The sequence below is a fragment of the Sciurus carolinensis genome, chromosome 2 (genome assembly GCF_902686445.1).
Source record: "Sciurus carolinensis chromosome 2, mSciCar1.2, whole genome shotgun sequence".
In the NCBI taxonomy this organism is placed as follows: domain Eukaryota; kingdom Metazoa; phylum Chordata; class Mammalia; order Rodentia; family Sciuridae; genus Sciurus; species Sciurus carolinensis.
The window spans coordinates 99,674,604-99,694,072 of record NC_062214.1 but is presented as its reverse complement, the minus strand read 5'-3'; the positions used below and the strand labels follow the sequence as shown (position 1 = coordinate 99,694,072).

Here is a 19,469-nt window from a genome sequence, read left to right as displayed (position 1 = left end):
TTTTGTCTTGCTCCTCAGGCATGAACAGTATTGTTCAACTGAGCATAATTTTATTATATATTTTCCATGTAACCATGATCTCTAAATGCATCCCAATTAATTCACTTTGTGTTCAACCAAGGAACTAGTGATTACTCCATGGAAAGAGGAAATATGACTATGCTGCTATTATTGAGAGATGGCACATTTGTCTCTAATCAAGATTATTTTAGAGTACTGTGAGTGATTTACAATGAAAAAAAAAAAACCTACTTTATGATCAAAGTTAAGAAAATCTGGGAGCTACTGAGGAGAAAATAGGGAGTCTAGAATGGTTAATGCTGGAAAGAAACTTTATTCCTTGAAGTTTATTTCTATTTTGATACCAATCTGAAAAAATATTTGAGTGAATAAAAGCAGTGTTTTTCTGAGATTAGAATTAACAGAAAAATGAATTTACTTGGGTCATCCATGAAACTTGCTTGATAAAAATTAAATGAGTGAATAGATGATAGATAGGGACTTTGCAAACAACAAGCTAAGGAACAATGTTGCATTTTTAAGGCTAAAGTGATAGCCAAAGACCAGCAGAGAAATAAGTCTGGACCAAAGCTGAATCAAAGAGGAAGTTAACAGCTCAGAACACAATGTAGGGCACTACCATAACCTTGGCTTTCTGCTCCTCTCTTTCTTTTTTATGTAAATAGCTACCTACAATTTCATGTCTGCCAGAGACTCAGTTGCTAATCTAATCCTTAGTTTGGAGGGATGTGACTAACTCTAAGGCTGTGGAGCACCAGCATACATTCAATTAAATTCAGTATTATTCTTGTCTACAAAATCCTGTAATAAAATAAGTGCTACCAATATTACTGAGTCTACTTACATGCATTATCTCAATGTTCTCAACAATGCTGTAAAGCAGGTATTGTTCCCATTTTCCATAGGAGATAACATAGAGGTTTAAAAATAATTTACTGCCCTAGTCCTTCCTAGGTTATCTTTTTCCCTGTGACCAAATCCTTGCTAATAATCCCTCTTTAGTTTGAGACCCCCTGACTTTATTCCTGATCCACAGACTTCCTTCCTGCTCTTTCCAGATATTATTTCAGAGATAAAAATCCTACTTTTGGAACAAAGACCTTGATTTACTTACTGTGAAATTTCTCTGGGTCAAGGTTTGTTTATTTACCCTATCAGTTTCCATTCATCCCTTCCACATGCCAGAGTTGGTTCTAGGGAAGTACAAATGAGTAAAGTGTATTTCTTAATTTTTTGAATTATCTATTTTAGTGGGGACATTTTTTGTAAACAAATAAATAGAGTGAAGTATTCCAGAAGCTATTACAGAAGACTTAGAACAATTGTTCTCAGACATTTTGGGCCTCAGTTCAACTAAAATGTAGGACATTCTCCTGTCAATAACAGATACCATTCAACCCACATGGGAGCTGAAAGCACTTTGGAGAGTCAGGTCTTTATTTCTCCTTCCTCTCTTCCCATTTCCTCCCACTGAGAATGCCTGATGTTAAGGCATACTCAGAGGATACTTGGTTGTAATGGGGAGAAGGTACTTACATGTACAATATGAATCAATGAATGTTAATGTTTTGTTTGAGAAATAAGTCGACATTGGCCTATGCTAGTGTCAATAGCAGGGACCCTGTAGTATAAACAGCCAAGTGGAACAGTATGATACCTCAGAGAATCTGCAGGGAGTTCAGAATGGCTGCAATAGGGAGTAGAAATCAGAGGAGATGAGATTATAGAGGCAACCCTACCTCACTGGGATGTACAGGAATTTGTTCTAGTTCCTGTAAGCAGTAACACATATTAAATATGAAAAAGACATTTTTAGATTTGTTTTATAGGGAAAGTATTTCTGATGGCAATTGGGAAAAAGGTCTAGCAAAAATGAAAAAAAGGGGCGATGGGGCGTGCAGACAAAGCTAAGAGATTAGGACCTGGGATAGGGCCCTAGTAGGGTTCAGGAGGTAACAGATGCCCAAATACTCTATTTTAACAATTCTGCAACATACATCTTTATACATTGTAACAGACTAAGATGCATCTTAGTAACCGATGTGTTTTAAATTATCAATAAGCAACAGTTGTCAGAGTGTCATTGCCTGCACATCTGCAAACTCAGGTAAAAATGTCTTGGAAGATCTATTTACTGGTGGCATAGCAGCCAGGCAACTCCAGTGTCCTAATATTTTAGTTTTAAGAAAAAAGGATGATGTGAGGAAGTGTAGGAGTCCATTTTGTCTCCTTTGGGCTCTTGGTAAGATCAAGAGACTTCCAGCATCATAACCAGCAGCACAGCTATCTGCTGCTTGAGCAAGGAGCACAGGGGCATAATACCAATGAACAATGCTTTTAGGGACTTAGAAGACAGTGATTTAGAAAATGTCCCACACATTAGAAAATCTGATTTGAAGAGTTACTCCAAAAGGTTGGACTCTGAATGAGAACTAAAGGAATAAAAATTAATTTTGTTTATACTTTGCTTTACATAAATATGCAAAATGATTAATAAATGACAAAAATCTGTTTCATAGATTAGGTAGCTTTAAAAGTACTCTAAATTTGAATTAAAATTGCTAAGAAAGCCTGGTGTTATAATTTAATTGGATTTTTCATAATAGTATATAAACAAATGCTGTATTGTACAACAGATGGTATCTTAGCTTTGATGAAAATGGAATAAAAAAAACTTCAGGAATTAGTGATTAATCCTATGTTGTGTGGATGAAGCATCAATTATACAGACACAGATATTCATTCAGTTTTGATAATAATAGAAAAAGTGGGGTGGGTGGGAAGAAAACATCTTGATTAGCTAATATTTGGCAGGTGAATAAATAAAGTATATAAAGATCATCAGGAAAATCTTGCTAAGTGTTGGTAAAATATATAATGTTAAGTAAAATGGGGTATTGTGTGTTTAGCACTAAATAGCTAGATGGATACAAAGATTTGTCTTCAAAAGTCTGAAATAGAATAGCTATTTAAAAAGGGTTGTTTTCAAAATATAGTTGTATTAAGGTAAAACGATTTAGAATGATTCATTATTAATCTTTTACAATCCCTTAGTGTTCCATAATGCTAAAATGATTAATTGCACAGCCCTATCTGATTGATTTGTAACATAGAAATAAACAAGCACTATACATTTGGTATTTTAGGACTGTATTCTTCGATTAGCTTAACAACTATTTTGACATAAACAGAGTCTACCAATTTTCTGATTTCTAATGGAAATTAGCTGTCTATGAATATTAGCCAATTCATCATTAACCATTCACTTCTGGAAATAAAATACCTTTGTCCCATATGCAGAAAGATTGACTTTGAAAAACCTGCTTGACTTTTTTTCTTTCTAAAATCATCTCATCTTTGGTTCATTTTCATTGCTTCTTAAATTGACAGATGTTTGTATGTATTTATAGTGTGCAACATCATGTTGTCAAGTGCACATACATTGTGGATGACAAAATCTGCTGATTAGCATAGGCATTACCTCATATAGTTATCCTTTATGTGTTAAGAACACAAGGTCCACTTAGTATTTTTTAAGAAAACAATATAATATTTATATCACCATGTTGTAGAATAGATCTCTTAAATGTGTTCTTACTAACTGAAATTTTAGGGTAATTTTATGGGAATCTGGGCTGGCTCCATAATTTGGCTATTGTGAATTGTGCTGCTACAAACAGTAATGTGGCTGTATCAGTATAGTATGCCGACTTAAGTTCTTTGGGATAAACACTGAAGAATGGGTTAGCTAGGTCATTATGATGGTTTCATTTCTAGGTTTTGAGGCATCTTCATACTACTTTGCAGAGTGGTTGCACTAATTTTCAGTCTCACCAACAACACACGAGAGTTTCTTTTCCCCCACATCCTCACCTCATTTATTATTATTTCTACTCTTAATCATTGGCATTCAGACTGGAGTGAGATAAAATCTCAATGTAGTTTTGATTTTAATTTACTTGATTAGTAGAGGTGTTCAACATTTTTTCGTGTATTTGTTGGCCATTTGTATTTCTTCTTTTGAGAAGAGTCTGTTTACTTCATTGCCCATTTATTATTTGGGTTATTTATCTGTTTGTTTTGGTGTTAAGTTTTTTGAGTCCTTTATATATTCTAGATATTCATCCCCTGTCTGAGGGTGCATGTGGCAAAGATCTTTTTCCATTCTGTAGGCTCTTTCTTCACACTCTTGTTTCCTTTGCTGTGTAGAAGCTTATTAACTTGATGCCATCCTACTTATTGATTCTTGTGTTTTTTGTTGTTGTTGTTTTCTGTTTTTTTTTTTTTTTTTTTCCCTTGCACTTTAGGAGTCTTGTTAAGGAAACCAGTGCCTATGCCGATATGTTGAAGTGTTGAGGGCAGGCATCTCTTTGACATATTGATTTCGCTTCCTTTGGATATACACCTAGTAGTGGGCTGCTGGATCATATCATAATTGTAATTTTTAACTTTCTGAGGAAACTCCATATTTTTCAAAATGACTAGACTAGTATTTTACATTCCTATCAGCATGCAAGGGCTCCTTTTCTCCACATCCTCACTGTTTTGTCTTTTTGAAAATAGTCATTCTGACAGGTATGAAATGCTATCTCATTGTGGATCTCACTAATCCCTGCTGATTAGTGATGTGCACTTTTTTGTATACCTACCTTTTTTATATGTACTATCAATTTTCATGTGATACTATCCTAATGCCTTCTTGGAGTTCTTTTCCAATCTCTAAACATTCAATAAGTTATCAGATCAATTTTGATTGAAAATAATTAATATGTGCTTTTATCAGTAAAATAATCCTTTTGTTATCTAAATATTGTATTTTTAAAAATTTGCAGAATGTATTTAAAGAATTTGCATTATGTTTATTTGTACCAAGATGACTAATACTCTAAGTCAAGCATCATATTTTATTGAATTCTGTATATTATGCTTAATATTATGAAAAGAACAAAGAAATAAAAAACACTGAAAATACTAATATTGGGTGAGAGTTCATTTTAAAGGTCTCACCATGAAAATAATAAATAAATGAGATGAAGGACATATTTACTAGCTTGATTCAATCATCCCTCATTATGTATGAATCAAATCATCACATTGTATACCATAAATGTAAAACTATGATTTTTTAATTAAAATATTAATTTCTAAAAACTAATAGAGCAAATATTGAATTAGAACTCATCTTGATTAATCTATAAAATAATATCCATTTTTTTCAATTTTATATGATTCTTGACTTTCCAGATATTTCCATAGATTTCCTCACCTTTTTATCCATTTGTAATGCCTGTAGTCTGAAAGTCCCTTTTAGATTTGTTCCTAGAGAGAACAGTAGAGTAGTTGGAGAAGAGTCCTCTGGGGAGAATTGTAACCACTTACACAGTGAAATAGGAGTTCTGATGAGAAGGTATTACTCTATTGAAATATTGAAAAATAACCAAATGATAGCAGCTCCCCTGGATCAACTGGGCATGACACTTATTTCCTTCTAGCAAAAACCTTGCTTGCTCTTAAAAACATTAGATTTAAGACAATATAATCCTGCAATGGAAATCTGCCATATTCTGAGTGTTTGATTCAGACCTACATATGTTGTTTAACTTTAGTCTCATTAAATGTAAAATAGGATTTTCAGCCCCAATGCATACCAATGTTGTAGATATGGGATGATCCAATCATTTAAGCAGTGCCGCATGAGGAGCCATAGAGCATAGGTTCAAATCCTGCCACTGCCATTTCTAGGTAGTGCCTTTTAGACAGTTCTGAAGGATTCTGTGTCTCCATCTCCTCATTTAAAAAATGAAGGAAATAATTGTTCCTGCATTTCTTTGGAATTTTATAGAATAAACTGAGGTAATCCAAGCAGGGTGCTTAGAACAATAAGTATTGGGACAATGTTTACTATGATTGTTAGCATTTTATTTGGTACCTGGTAAAACCACATAAATATTAACCATCTTCAGCTAGTTTGTTGTCTACAATCTATAGTATCCAATCTCTGTCAAAAAGGGCTGAAATAAAACAAATTCTTCCCAGAAACAGACCTCACCTTCAGAGTTACTTGTCTACAATGGCTGGTTTTTATGACTACCTCCTGACCCCCTCATCATTAATCCTAGATAGTTTCTTCTAGATTTAACTTTGTGTATGAATCTGACCTCTTGCTTACAAAGTCAATGATTTATTTATCTACTGATATTTCCAGTCTTCATCAATTTTTACTTACTCTTTCCCATATTTTTCCTGATTAGAAAGTATTGCAATAAATATTACAAAAGACATTTTTACATCTGTGGAGAGCTTCACAATACTTATCAGTGCTTCTCTACTCATGAGGTTTGGCCAGTAGGGAAGACTTTTTTTAAGGTCTAGGTTTGCAATAAAAGCTTTATTATTATTTGATGGTCATCCTTGGGAAAATGTTTATTTCAACAATTTATAGTAATGATGAAAATGTAAAAGAAAGAGAGAACACAACCTGATTTTTTTAAAAGGGGCATTTTTGAGCCTGTGATGGTTAAGAGCATTTTATTGTGTTTCAAGTTTCCAAGATACAAAATTTAAGTGAAATTAAACGGCAAGATCAGAAAAGCCAGAGGTGAATTTTGGATGCATGCCTTCCAACTTGGGCTCCTTATCCCATTCAGCTCAAATTTAGCCTTGGTCCTTGAATATCTGTGCTCTGATGAGACAAACATAGGTGTGATATGTCAGGCTCATGAAAACACATGTGTGCAATTGTTTGTATAGGACTGGATCAAAATTCAGAGGACACTTTTGGAATCTGAATTAAGTTCAATGAAAAGAAGGAAATGATGAAAGAAAAAAATTATCAATAGGAAGGAAACAATCACTTAATTTATATAACACTTTACAGTTCATAAAATCACTTTCTCAATCATTATCTCAATTGATTGTGTTTCTTTACATAGCTATAAAAGTTACATAAAGAGTCAAAACATTTCAAAATACTTGACAGCAAATTATAATTGATATGCAATGTAGTGGAAGGATATTTGTTAATATATACTTAATGTTATTATTAGTATTATTCACAGATGGGAGAAAGTAGAAATTAACTGGAATCATAGACTAAGAGTGGAGCAAACAATACTGGAAGAATCATTCCTTAAACCAATTCACATAGCTGACTTCCCACATGCTTGATGTTTTAGATGTGAGAGTATCAAGCCTGAATTGGTGTGGAGAGGACAAATATGGAAAGAAGACAGGAGTGAAGGAAGAGCTTACACTAATGGGTTGTGGGTGTGCTTTCTGAAGATGGGTGTTAAGAAAAAATAAGATCATTTCTTTATTTCCCTTTCCCAATCTGACAGTTTCTTGAAGTTCAGAAGAGCTTTTAACATTCTTAGCACAAAATGATGATTAGTTGGTGAGATGAAGGATGTGTCATTTAGCTTGATTGAATCTTTCCACAATGCATACATAGATTAAAACATCACATTCCACCCCATAAATATACACAATTATTATTTGTCAACTAAACGTGTAATAATGATAAAATGGAAACTATGAAAACACAAAACTATTATCAAAAGATGAAAAAAAGGGGGAAAAAGACAAAGAAATAGTTCTTTTTTGTGACCCAAATTCTCAAGCTTTAACTCACTGTGATTTTTAACAGCACTTGGCTCAGTGTGCCCATTGGCATTAATCTGGGCAATGAGAGGAAAAAGTATTAAATTCATTTTTTTTTCTTTATTTTTTGAGAAAGGGTCTGTGTTGCCCAGGCCAACCTCTGACTCCTAGCCTCAGGAAATTTTTCTGTCTGAGCCTCTCAAGTAGCTAGGCATACAGGCACAGTACAGAGCCTGGCTCAAGCATCAGCTTCTTTAGCATGCAATGATGGAGTGTTTGTTAAATGTCATCTCTCCTCACTACACATGTTCTCATCCCTTCTTTTCTTCTTTCTCTCTCTTCTTTCATCTTTCATGATCTCTGCTTCACATTTGCTCCTCTCCTTTATCCTGTGATCTAAAGGCAGCTTTCTACTGAAGTGCATGAATGTAGGAATGACTTGTTGAACATCAACATCCTTCTTACACGTCTGCAATAGTTTTAATATTTCATGTTTGATTTTGCATGTCCGTAATGACACTGTTACTACTCATGCATTACCGTTTTCTTCATTACTATTGTTTTTATTATATTATTATTTTATACAAGTTGTATGATGAAGTTAGTGATTTCTCCAAAATTACCAATCTAGTAGTACTTGAGACCACAAAAAGTAGTGGAGTTAAGGCTATAGCTACAAAGAAAAATCCAGTAAGAAAAAAATGTTGCCCTTTATCAAGATAAGCAGCAGCAACATAGAGGCCATCTATGGAAAATTGTAGTCTAAAACACTGATAAGTTGTTATTGCTAGTTATATCCCATTACAAAGACAGAATTGTCCAGCTGCCACCATGAGGCATGAACTGTTGCTTATGGTGAATAAGCTGATCCTGAGCAAGAGATCTGCAAGAGGTTTGTATATCAAGTGGAATAAGGAGAAATTATCTGTTATTTTAATACCTTCTTGATTGTACAAGGTGGCTAGATTGATGCAGTAAAATAATTAAACTCGATGTATTAAATTCTCTTCTCAAGAAACATAAAGATTCATCTTTTAAAATTCTTTTACTTGCAAAATGACACATTATTCCACATCTATAACATAGCAAGAGTCTTCTTTATTTCTAATCCTGTTTTACTCCATGGAGGTAAGTACAGTTTTAAGTTTGATAAACATCCGTTAGATACTTTTGCATTTATATAACCATACACACATGTGATCTTACTAAAATTATTAAAATGCAAACATTGTTTTCTCTGTTAGGAGTATTTTTCATATACATGTGTAAATTTTCACCTCATCCACTTTAATTATTGCATTCTTCCCATAAATTTATTTAATCAATGTACTATCAGTGACTATTAGCTTTTGTTGCTATGATGAAAAAAATGCTTTAGTGAACATCCTTATACAATAAATTATCTTAATCCCATGCATTTATCCATGAGATAAATTCAGGTAAGTGGATCTTCCAATTTAAGGGTAATCATTAATATTTTAAATTTGTCCGTGGCTTCTTGAGATGCCATTTTGGAATTGAATCTGTGAAGATGCAGCACACAGAAAAATGGTATTTTTATAATAAAGGTAATTTCTTTTCTATTTCAGACAGACCAAAGTTGCAAAGGATGCTTTGATTCTGTTTCATTCTGGAGCTGTAGACTTCCATATGCTTAACAATTTTGATTCACCTCTGTGTTACTGAAGAAAAAAAAAATAGTGTATCTAACTAGGCTATGTACATCTTAAAATTCTAACACATTGAACTCCCTAAGCAAGAAAGTTCAGCTTACATGGTAGTTAGAGTTTCTCTCAGACACTGCTCAAAGTCCTGGAGTCTGTTGGATCTGTTACTTTAGGAATTAATTGAAAACCATGGCATCCATGTGAACTTTTTACAGCCTTTATACAAATAACAGTGGATTTTTTTTCTCATATGAAGTCATTGTACTCATTAAAATCATTTCTTTTTTGCCCTCTTTCAGGGCTGGGAGGGGACTTTATGGTATCGACAGTATGCCAGATCTTCGCAGGAAAAAAACTTTGCCTATTGTACGAGATGTGGTAAGTTACTCCTGTTTAATTTTTTTCTGATTGCATGTATTGACTTTTTCTTTATTAAACTATAATGTTGTCCTTCTTGTTTAACTATCTAGTTTGTAAATACTTCATGGAATAAAATATATGAGGTCAGAGTCTACCAAGTCTTTCATTTATTATTTCTTTAAAATGTATTTAATGGGAGAAATAACTCTAACCTTTCAACTACTTTTGATATTAGTTATAATTACAAATCCAGTTAAAATGACTCTAAAATTGAGCTAAAAGAAAACACACAGCATGCCAAATGAGTTGCTGGACTTTGATATGTTCAGTGTTGTGAAGGACTACAAGTTTAGTAGGCTAAGTCTAATGGTTGATTTAAACTTCTTCAACTTAATTCAGTAGACTTGAATACTTTGTAAAGGAAGCAGATAATATTAATCATTTTTTATAATATATTAAAGCCAATTCTAGCCAAATTAATAAGCTCTTCTCCTATGCCAAGAAAACCATGGTTCCCAAGTCATTAACATTTTTATTAGCTCTGAACATGATTCTGAATAACTTACTCTGCTTTATTGAAATATTCTGGGGAAAAAGTAGAAAAGCAAAGAACTGATAGTGGGATAGTGGTCTGTATTAGAGTATAAAGAAAGAAGCCCATCAACATGGAAAAATAGTATTTATTTTCTATCATTCAAAATGTTGCCACATTGTATGGTCATAGAGTATTCTTAATAGTTTATGACATGAAAAATGTATTTTCCCATAAAGAAACATAAATATACATATAGGCAATAATAGGCACAATTTTTTGTACCAGCAGTTTTTAATTTTCTAAAAATACCTTTATCTGAAAGCCTTCAATTTGATTTTAAAATAAGATCCTGCCTGGAAAGCATGATGTGTCAGTACAATTAAATCTAAGATTCCTGTCATTATAGTGTAGACATAATTTTAAAGAGTTAGACTAATTTAACATTGTTATAATCTTCTTATCTTTTCTATGTTTAATTATTTAAACTTTTTTCCTTTCACTCCCGGAATCTTCAGGCCATGGTAAGTGCTTTTCAATTTATTTGATTATTATTTGACACTCTTCTCACATATACTCTGCCCTTACTAGAGGTAAAAGAGGGAAAGATGGGAAAATAAAAGACAGAAACATACAAGAATCAAAAATGTGGGTTCTCCAAGAATTTAACATCTAGTTCAATTCTGAGAAACCCAATTATGTATACAAGAAAGGCAAGCAGACTAAAATAGATTACAGACATAAATTTAGGGGCAATTACTGATCAGAGATGAATATTATCTTGAATAAACCTTTAGAAATAAGCCTTCTCTAGGTTAACACATTATGGGGGAAGAGTGACTTTCTTACTTGGATACATGTAGAACTTTAGGACTTGGCTTCATAACCCTTAGGAGATATATTTAAGACCAGATGGTACTATAGGTATGATCAGCAATGTTTTATTCCACTATGACTTCCCTTTTCTCCTAAAGGAATAACCTATTTAACATTCCCACTTGGAACTTCTGATTTTCAAAATTCTCTATGGCATTGCTGAGTTACTATATCACACATATTTTGGATAGGAGCAGTTAATGATGACTCTATTTTAAAGGTGTGGAAACTAAAGGAACTTGACTTATTTAGGATTACTTTTATTACCAGCCTTAAGTGAGGAATGTGAATCTGGGTATAATAATTCTTGGTAAATAAAATGGGCAACTGGAAGAAAATCTCCTGGCTACATATGGAGGAATATTCGAGAGAGCTATAAAGAACTCAAAGAACCACCCAGAATCAACTATGATTCAGGCCCATTCCACAAATCAGTCTAGCTCAGTATACATGGTCACATTTTATAAGAAATGAGACCGTGAATAGGTTGAGGAATAACAGGTCTAGAAACCTCTTGCTAGCCTGGAAACTTTGGGCAAATCACCTGGCCTTGTTGGTCCTGAGTTTCACATGTACCAAGTAGAGGTTGTGTTTGATGACCTACAGGGTTCTTTCCAGCTTCAATGTCCTCTGAGTGCATGTTTTGAATGAACTAATGAACTACTGAGCAAGCAGGTCCTTGTTGACTAAAAAGTGAACAGCGATACCTTCTATTCTTGCATTTTCACATTCTGCTGAGCATGATGTCCATGACAACCTCCCCATGTATTAATAAGTCATAATTCTGTTTATTTTAGACCTTGGCTGCCCGGAAATCTGGTCTCTCCCTGGCTATGGTAATTAGGACATCACTAAACAATGAGGAACTGGTAGGTGCAGTATCAATTACTAATTATATGTTGATCATGGTCACAGGAGCAAAACCATTCTGCTTGAACCACTCATTTGTAATGTTTATTCCAAAGTTTGGGGAATAACTGGCGGCTTGGAAAGCCTGCCCCAAAATACTGCCTTAGGACTTTAGCTTTACTATTATGCCAATTCTCCTCTGCTTTTCATATATATATATGAAAATATATATATATATATATATTTATATTTATATATATATAAATATATATATATATAAAATATATATCCTATATATATATATATATATATATATATATATATATATAGGATAGGAGCAGTTAATGATGACTCTATTTTAAAGGTGTGGAAACTAAAGGAACTTGACTTATTTAGGATTACTTTTATTACCAGCCTTAAGTGAGGAATGTGAATCTGGGTATAATAATTCTTGGTAAATAAAATGGGCAACTGGAAGAAAATCTCCTGGCTACATATGGAGGAATATTCGAGAGAGCTGTAAAGAACTCAAAGAACCACCCAGAATCAACTATGATTCAGGCCCATTCCACAATATATATATATATATATTTTATATATATATATATAAAATATATATCCTATATATATATATATAAATATATATATATATAAAATATATATATATATATATATATTATATATATATATATATATATATATATGAAACCCTAATAACATTACATTTAGGGTTTAAATTTTACCTCTTTTATGACACTTTCCCCAAATACACCCCTACCCTCCTGGTTGAATTATTAGTTTCTTCCTATGGGCTTTGATAGCATTTAATCATGAACTTCATAATATCAGTATGGTTACAAGTGAAGACTGCTATGTGTGTGTCTTCCAGTGCATTGTTGTATCCTACAAGTTTGCAAGTTCTGAGTCTGAGTTTCGTCACCTATAAAGTGAGGTGATAATAAAACTGAGAGGATTAGGGAGGGATGCTTAATGTTTGGCATAGTATAGGGCATAGTGAACAATACCTATGAGACACTGTCTTTCTTTTTATTATATTTAATTTGATTATTTTACATAATCTTTTGTTCAGGGTAGCACTGAATCTTTTTTATTGCTCTTATGAAATGCTTTCATCATCATTGCTTAGTATACTGTCAGGCATGAGGTCAATGCTTTGTAAATTCTTACTGAATGAAAGAACCAGCCTGATTAGAAGATAAAGTAGGCTGCAAATATCTAGGTCAGCAATTCTTAAATTTGGCTCATTAGAACACCTGAGGGAGCTTTAAAACATACCAATGCCTGGGTCTCACTCCCAGCAATTCTGATTTAATTGGCTCCAGGTATATAGCCTGGGCATGAGGGATGTTTTTAAAACTCCCAGTATTTGTGCCTTGTGTACTGTGCAGTGGTAGCACCATCCTTCACTCTCAGCTGGGGATTTATTTACTCAAGACGATTTATCTGTGAACTCCCCTCTAGGAACTAATGTCTCCTACCTTTCCCAATTTTAGCAACTTTGTCATTTTTATTGAGTAAAACTGCTGCCAATATTGCATTTCTTGTTTGAACTTTCTATATGCTTGTCAACTAAAGATAATTATTTATATCTGTATTTCTCATTCTCCCCTCCCATCAGTGTCACCCACCATCCCAAAGTCAACCTCTCCTAGTTCTTTCTATCAACAAGATCTCCCAACCCCAATACACACAAATCTGTTCAGAAGTAGGAAAGGACTCTGGGTGTGGTGGCACACACCTTTAATCCCAATCACTTGGGAGGCTAAGGCAAGAGGATCATAGGTTCAAGGCCAGCCTGAGCAACTTAGTGAGAACCTAGGCAACTTAGTGAAATCCTGTCTCAAAATAAAAAGTTTTAAAAAAGGGCTGGGGATGTGGTTCTGTGGTAAAGTACCTCTGGGTTCAATCCTTGCTACCAAAACCAAAAACAAAAACAAGTGTGAAAGGATGGGAAGGCCCTTTATATTCATTGAGCATGTCCATTTGAATATTCAGGATCTACATCGAGTTAATATATTATCCATTGTGCAAGAAGATTATAAAAAGGTGACCACATTCCCAGGGTTTCAGTCTTATGTATGAGATTTATGATGCCTTGCAATATTTTGAGTATAGTTTGCATACAAGACAATGATGCATCTTCTGGTGTAAACCCCATGGTACATAGTTGCTGAATCTTGAAGCATCTGTTCTTTTGTTTTTGAGGAAATAATCAAAATTAAAGAATTTTATTGATAAACACCTGTACATTTTCTTTCTTATATTTTGAAATATGGCATTTGAACTATGAATACTGATCCCTATGAAAAATTAACAGGAAAGCATTATAAGTTAGTGGAATGCTGCTACATTTTCTGAGTCCCTGAACAGGGAATATGTCCTCATATCATGGGTAAATTAGCTACTGATACACTTAACAGCAACTTAAAAAACTTCACTTTACTTGCTTAGTTTCAGAAGACCTAACTAAACAACATCTCTGTGGGTGTTGGTTGGATGAATAGAGTCCATTAGCTCCCTCTCAGATTCACAAAGCCCATTTCCCTGGGGCCCATGTCTCAAAAAGTAAATGAAATATGACTTCTGTACAACAGGCATATTAAATGTCACTTTTGACAAGCTGTCATATTCAGTCATTATATGGGCAGCTAGCTAACGCAAATGCTGAAGTGAACAACTTCCACACTTCAGTGCTGAAAGTCTTCCTAGGCACCCTCGAAGTGAAAGCATAAAATATTTGCCTTTACATGAAGAAAAATGTCTTGGTCATGTGAGAAATATCAAATGATTGCAATTCAATTTTAATTAAAGAAATAGATGATAAAAACCTCAGTCATCCTTTTCAAGGAAAGAAAGGGTTCTCATGTCAAATGCCAGATGTGGGCCAGTACTGCCTTCATGAATGCTAGTGTGTCACTCTGTCCTTTGAAGTTGAGGCTTAGATTCCTGTTCAGGGAATGCTGACATGGAAACCAGCAGTAATCATGCCCAGTGTAAATATTATGTCTTGCTTATAAATATTGCTATTGGTCCTAATTCTATCTTTCTTCATGAGCACAGTCTTTGGCTTGAGGTTCATGTTGGTTGAATTCCACCATTAATTAGCAGTGAGGCCTCAGTCAAGTTATGGAAACTTTCTTGTCCTTGATTTGCTCTATCATTACTAACAATACAATTTTTTAACTCTATGTGCATAAGTAAAATTAGCATATGGTTTGCTGTATCTTTGAACAATTTTTACATCAATATTAAACTAGTTTTTGTAAAAGAAGCTGGGGAGCTTTTCTTTTTTTGAGTTTCTCTGGAATGGTTTGCATAAATAAATTGCTGTACCTTGAAGGGCTGGCAAAACTTGCCTCTGAAGCCATCTGGACTTGATGTGTATTTGATGCTTAATTTGAGGGTGGTTATTTGACTACTGAATCAATTTATTTGATATAGTGATTATAACCCATGTTCTTTAAACATTTGCTCTTGAGTTAGTGAATTCATTTCAATCATTTATATTTGTTCCAGAAAGTCATCTTTTTCCCCCTATTTGTGCGTGTGTGTGTGTGTGTGTGTGTGTGTGTGTGTGTGTGTTACTGGGAATTGAATCCATGCCTTCATGCATGTGAGGCAAGCACTTTACTACTTACCTGCATACCTACGCCCCTTTTCCTAGACTTTCAAATTTAAGACCACTAAATTGATATTATAAGTGTGATTTCTAAAATACTTGTGCAATTTAAATCATACTCTTATTTATTTGAATTTCTTCCTTTTTCTGCAAAATCAGTGCTATAAGAAATTTTTCTTGTATTTACTTTGTTGACTCCAGATTGTTCCTCCATTTTCTGTCATATTTATTTTTCTTTTGTCTATTTAGATTCATTCTTTACTCACCTGTGTTCACCCTGAAACTGGTTAACTAACTTATAGAGTTGAATATATAAATTTTTATTTTAATTGTTCTCATGAATTATACACAAAGGATATTTACAACATAAATGAAAGGGATAAATAATAGTAATTATACTCCCATGTATCCATTGTGGACACATGATAAGTACATAGTAAATATGTTATTTTTATGATTGACTGTTTTTCACTATACAATTTTCCAGCTCCATAACTGGCTATGCTACCTATGCTATTAATATGACAAAAGTTTCCCCTGGTGGAGGAATTCACATAATTTTTGGTTTCTTATATTTACCAAATGAATTATCTGACACTATCCCCATCCATTACACTTAAATTTTTGTTGAAAGTTTGAATTGGAGAAAAAAGTGACATTTATAGTACATGAAAAATCTATAATAGTCTGCTTTCAGAGCATGTACCACATCATAACAGATGGCATAGGCTGTTGTGCTATCTTTGAATCAATGAGTTAGCCACTTTATCATTGTTCTGTCCTCTTTACTTGGACTCACCCCATTAGAAAAAATGATAATTAGCATCCATTATGAAGCAATACAAGTAAAATCAAATTACTTACACTCTTTCATGAATAGGCATATAACTTTTAGTTTTTATTTGTACTTTCTGCTATTAGAAAAATGTACCTGAATAATTTTAGCTTTTAGAGTTGGTCTTACATAATGATTATTATGAAGACTAAATCAACACTGAAATTATATCTGTTTTTAGACTCAGGAACTTTTCTAGTATTTTTGTCTTTATGCTTAAAACAAATTTCAAAGGTCACACTGTACCTAATGTTTGCTCTGATGTTTTTGTCCAGAAATAATAAACTGTATACCTAGAGAAAAGTGAATATATTTTTTTCCTAAAACTATGTATCAAGTATATTAACAAATGTTTCAAAACCAGAATAATATTTTTGTTGAAATTATCCAAATGCGATTAGTTAGGGTATGGGAAGTAGTGGTTTACATAATCCTATGAGGGGAACATACAGGATGTAGGGGAGAAATAGACCTGCATTGGTATGATCACTGGTTAACATAATAGGTGAAAGAGAATGGGTATGGCAGATGGAGGCAGACAAACTTTGCTGCTAATATAATTATTAGCAGTATTATTAATATATCATTAGAATTTCAGTGGTCTAAAAACATTAGTCATTGCTTTTGGCAGAAAGCCTGATTGATTTAACTTTCAGACTCACTTTAGTTTCCTCAGACAGTTATGAATAGAAAAGGCAATTTATTTCCTTCCAGGGTCCTAATTGTTCAAAAAGTGATATGCCAGTGAAATTCAACTTAAATTCATTTCTTGGAGCAAGAATTTTAAAAATATCCATTTGTCTGGGATCTGAGCATCCACCCCTTTGTACTCTATGGTTTGCTCTTGCCTATAAAGGCTTGTCAGAAAGTCAGACATCCCTTACTCTCATTTCAACAGTTTAAAGCAGTATCTACACACACTAAAAATTGTTTTCTTTGTTGGAATCATCCAAGCAATGTAAAATTAATATTGCTCTTGATTTTCCTAATTACAAAAGTTTTATATCCAATTTATACATAGGAGAAATATTGAAAGGATATGCAACAAACCCTACTTAACTTTGAAACATTATTTCGTATAATTTTTTATATTCATTCTTTAGTACATTTCTATTTGATAAATTATCTTTTCAATAAGCATGTGCTTTATCATAATCAGGAAATGCATATCTTTTAGAAAAGAGTTTGTTAGAAGATTTGAAAAGTTTAAAAACATTTAAAATAGATAGGCAACAAGTCACTCATGTTGCCAAATCCTTTAGTCTTTGAGATCTGATGACAGTAATTAGAGCTCTGGTTATTCTTTTGACAGCCCCTCCTACATACAGTCATCCTGTAGTGTCCATGGGGCATTGCACTGACTCCAAAACCCCCTTATACCAAAATCCTCAGATGCTCAATCCCTTATATAACATGCCATGGTACACGCATAGAACCTACACATACCCTCCCATATACTCTGTCATCTCTAGATTACTTACAATACCTAGAACAATATTAAGTACTGCATAAAAAGTTCTTATACAGGTTCAGTTAGGGACTTATGACCAAAAGAATGTTGTACATATTCAATAAAGATGTAGTATTTTTCCAGGTACTTTCACTCTGTGACTGGTTGAATGTATTGCTGCAGAGTCCAGGGCTGTGAAGGGCTGTCTGTCTGTTCCAGCTGTGCATTAAGGTACAAGATCTGCACTGGATGACACCCCAATCCAGCTCTTTCCCTTCACCAACTACCTAGTATCTGTAGCCAATTACCTATCTGCCAGCTTTAACTTCTACATTAAAATAAAAAAAATTGTTTCTAATTCTTACTGATGAGCAGCAGATTTCCATTTGCCATGATCCCTTGTTGTTTTCTGCTGTGTTTTTATTCAGTGTTACTTGATCTTTTTTTTCCTTTTCCTACAAAATTCCCACATTCTTTGTCTTTCTTACAATCTTGTTTGAATTTGGTCTGATTTTGCTGCTGAGAAAGTACTTTCTTTCCAGGAGATGCAGTATTCTAAGAAGTCAGACTCCTATCCTATCAAATGGTTTTTTAAATGCTTTTTATTTTTTAATTAAATGAAATGTATCATATATGCTTTCCTTGATTATAAAACTGATGATCTTTCTATTTTATAATCATTCTTTCCTACCCTTTGCTGAAATAAGAATTTCATATGCTATTTATCTCAGAGTAATTTTCAGCTTTGATAAACACAGCCCTGTATCCCAAAAGTCCAGAATGAAAAAGATACTATCATTTATTTGGGACTGAAATAAGTTATCTGAGGCTTTTCTTTAGCATCTATACTGTTAAGTATTGGGATTTGTTTCATGTTCCCATTCAGTTGGTTTCCAATATGCTATTAAATTGTTCCTATTTCTTAGTTTTTGAATCTACTTTCATTCTCCCTTTGCATGAAATGGATCATGGCTCTTTAACAAAATCAAGCAAACAAAACATGTCAATGAACTTCCTCAAATAAACGTTCAGTATGTTTTCTTCTACAAATATTAATTATACTTACTGTTTCTACTGTAGACTAAGATTATAGGACTGTGCATTACAGAAACAGAAAATAGATATAGGATATTAGATAAAATAGATTAATCATTTATTTAAACTTGAAATATGTACATAAACTCATGTTCAAAACAACCCATTAATCAGCTCTACTTTTAAAATTCATATTTCTTGTTTTTCTTGAGCTCAGTAACAAACTGCTCTATCCCCATCTTGCATTACATTGAATTAGAATAATGGTTCTTTTTCCTAAATTCTAAAAACTAACAAAATGCCTGATGCAATTATTTCAGGATTACTGAATTTTCTTCTTAGTTTTTAAGTTAAGCCAGAAATTCTATATTACACACACACACACACACACACACACACACACACACACACATTCCCTACCCTCAAACCACTAGAACAGGAGACTATGAATGACTGTAGAAACTCTGTTATGCCAAAGATCATTCAATTCACTTTAATGATATTGCAGGTACTCTGCTGGGCAGTAAAGGGGAGGAAAAGATGAATAATACATGCTCCTAATTCTCAAAGGATTCTCAACGCTTTTCTGTAAAACATCTTCATTC

The 19,469-nt window shown here is 33.4% G+C and overlaps 1 protein-coding gene across 1 annotated transcript in view; it reads left to right on the top strand.

Moving 5' to 3' along the window:
* The window catches only part of Unc13c (unc-13 homolog C), a 613,741-nt gene that overhangs the window by 236,634 nt on the left and 357,638 nt on the right, over nucleotides 1-19,469 (top strand). The window contains 3 exon segments of the mRNA XM_047537684.1: nucleotides 9,587-9,665; nucleotides 10,698-10,703; nucleotides 11,853-11,924. Coding sequence (XP_047393640.1) covers nucleotides 9,587-9,665; nucleotides 10,698-10,703; nucleotides 11,853-11,924 — 157 coding nt within the window.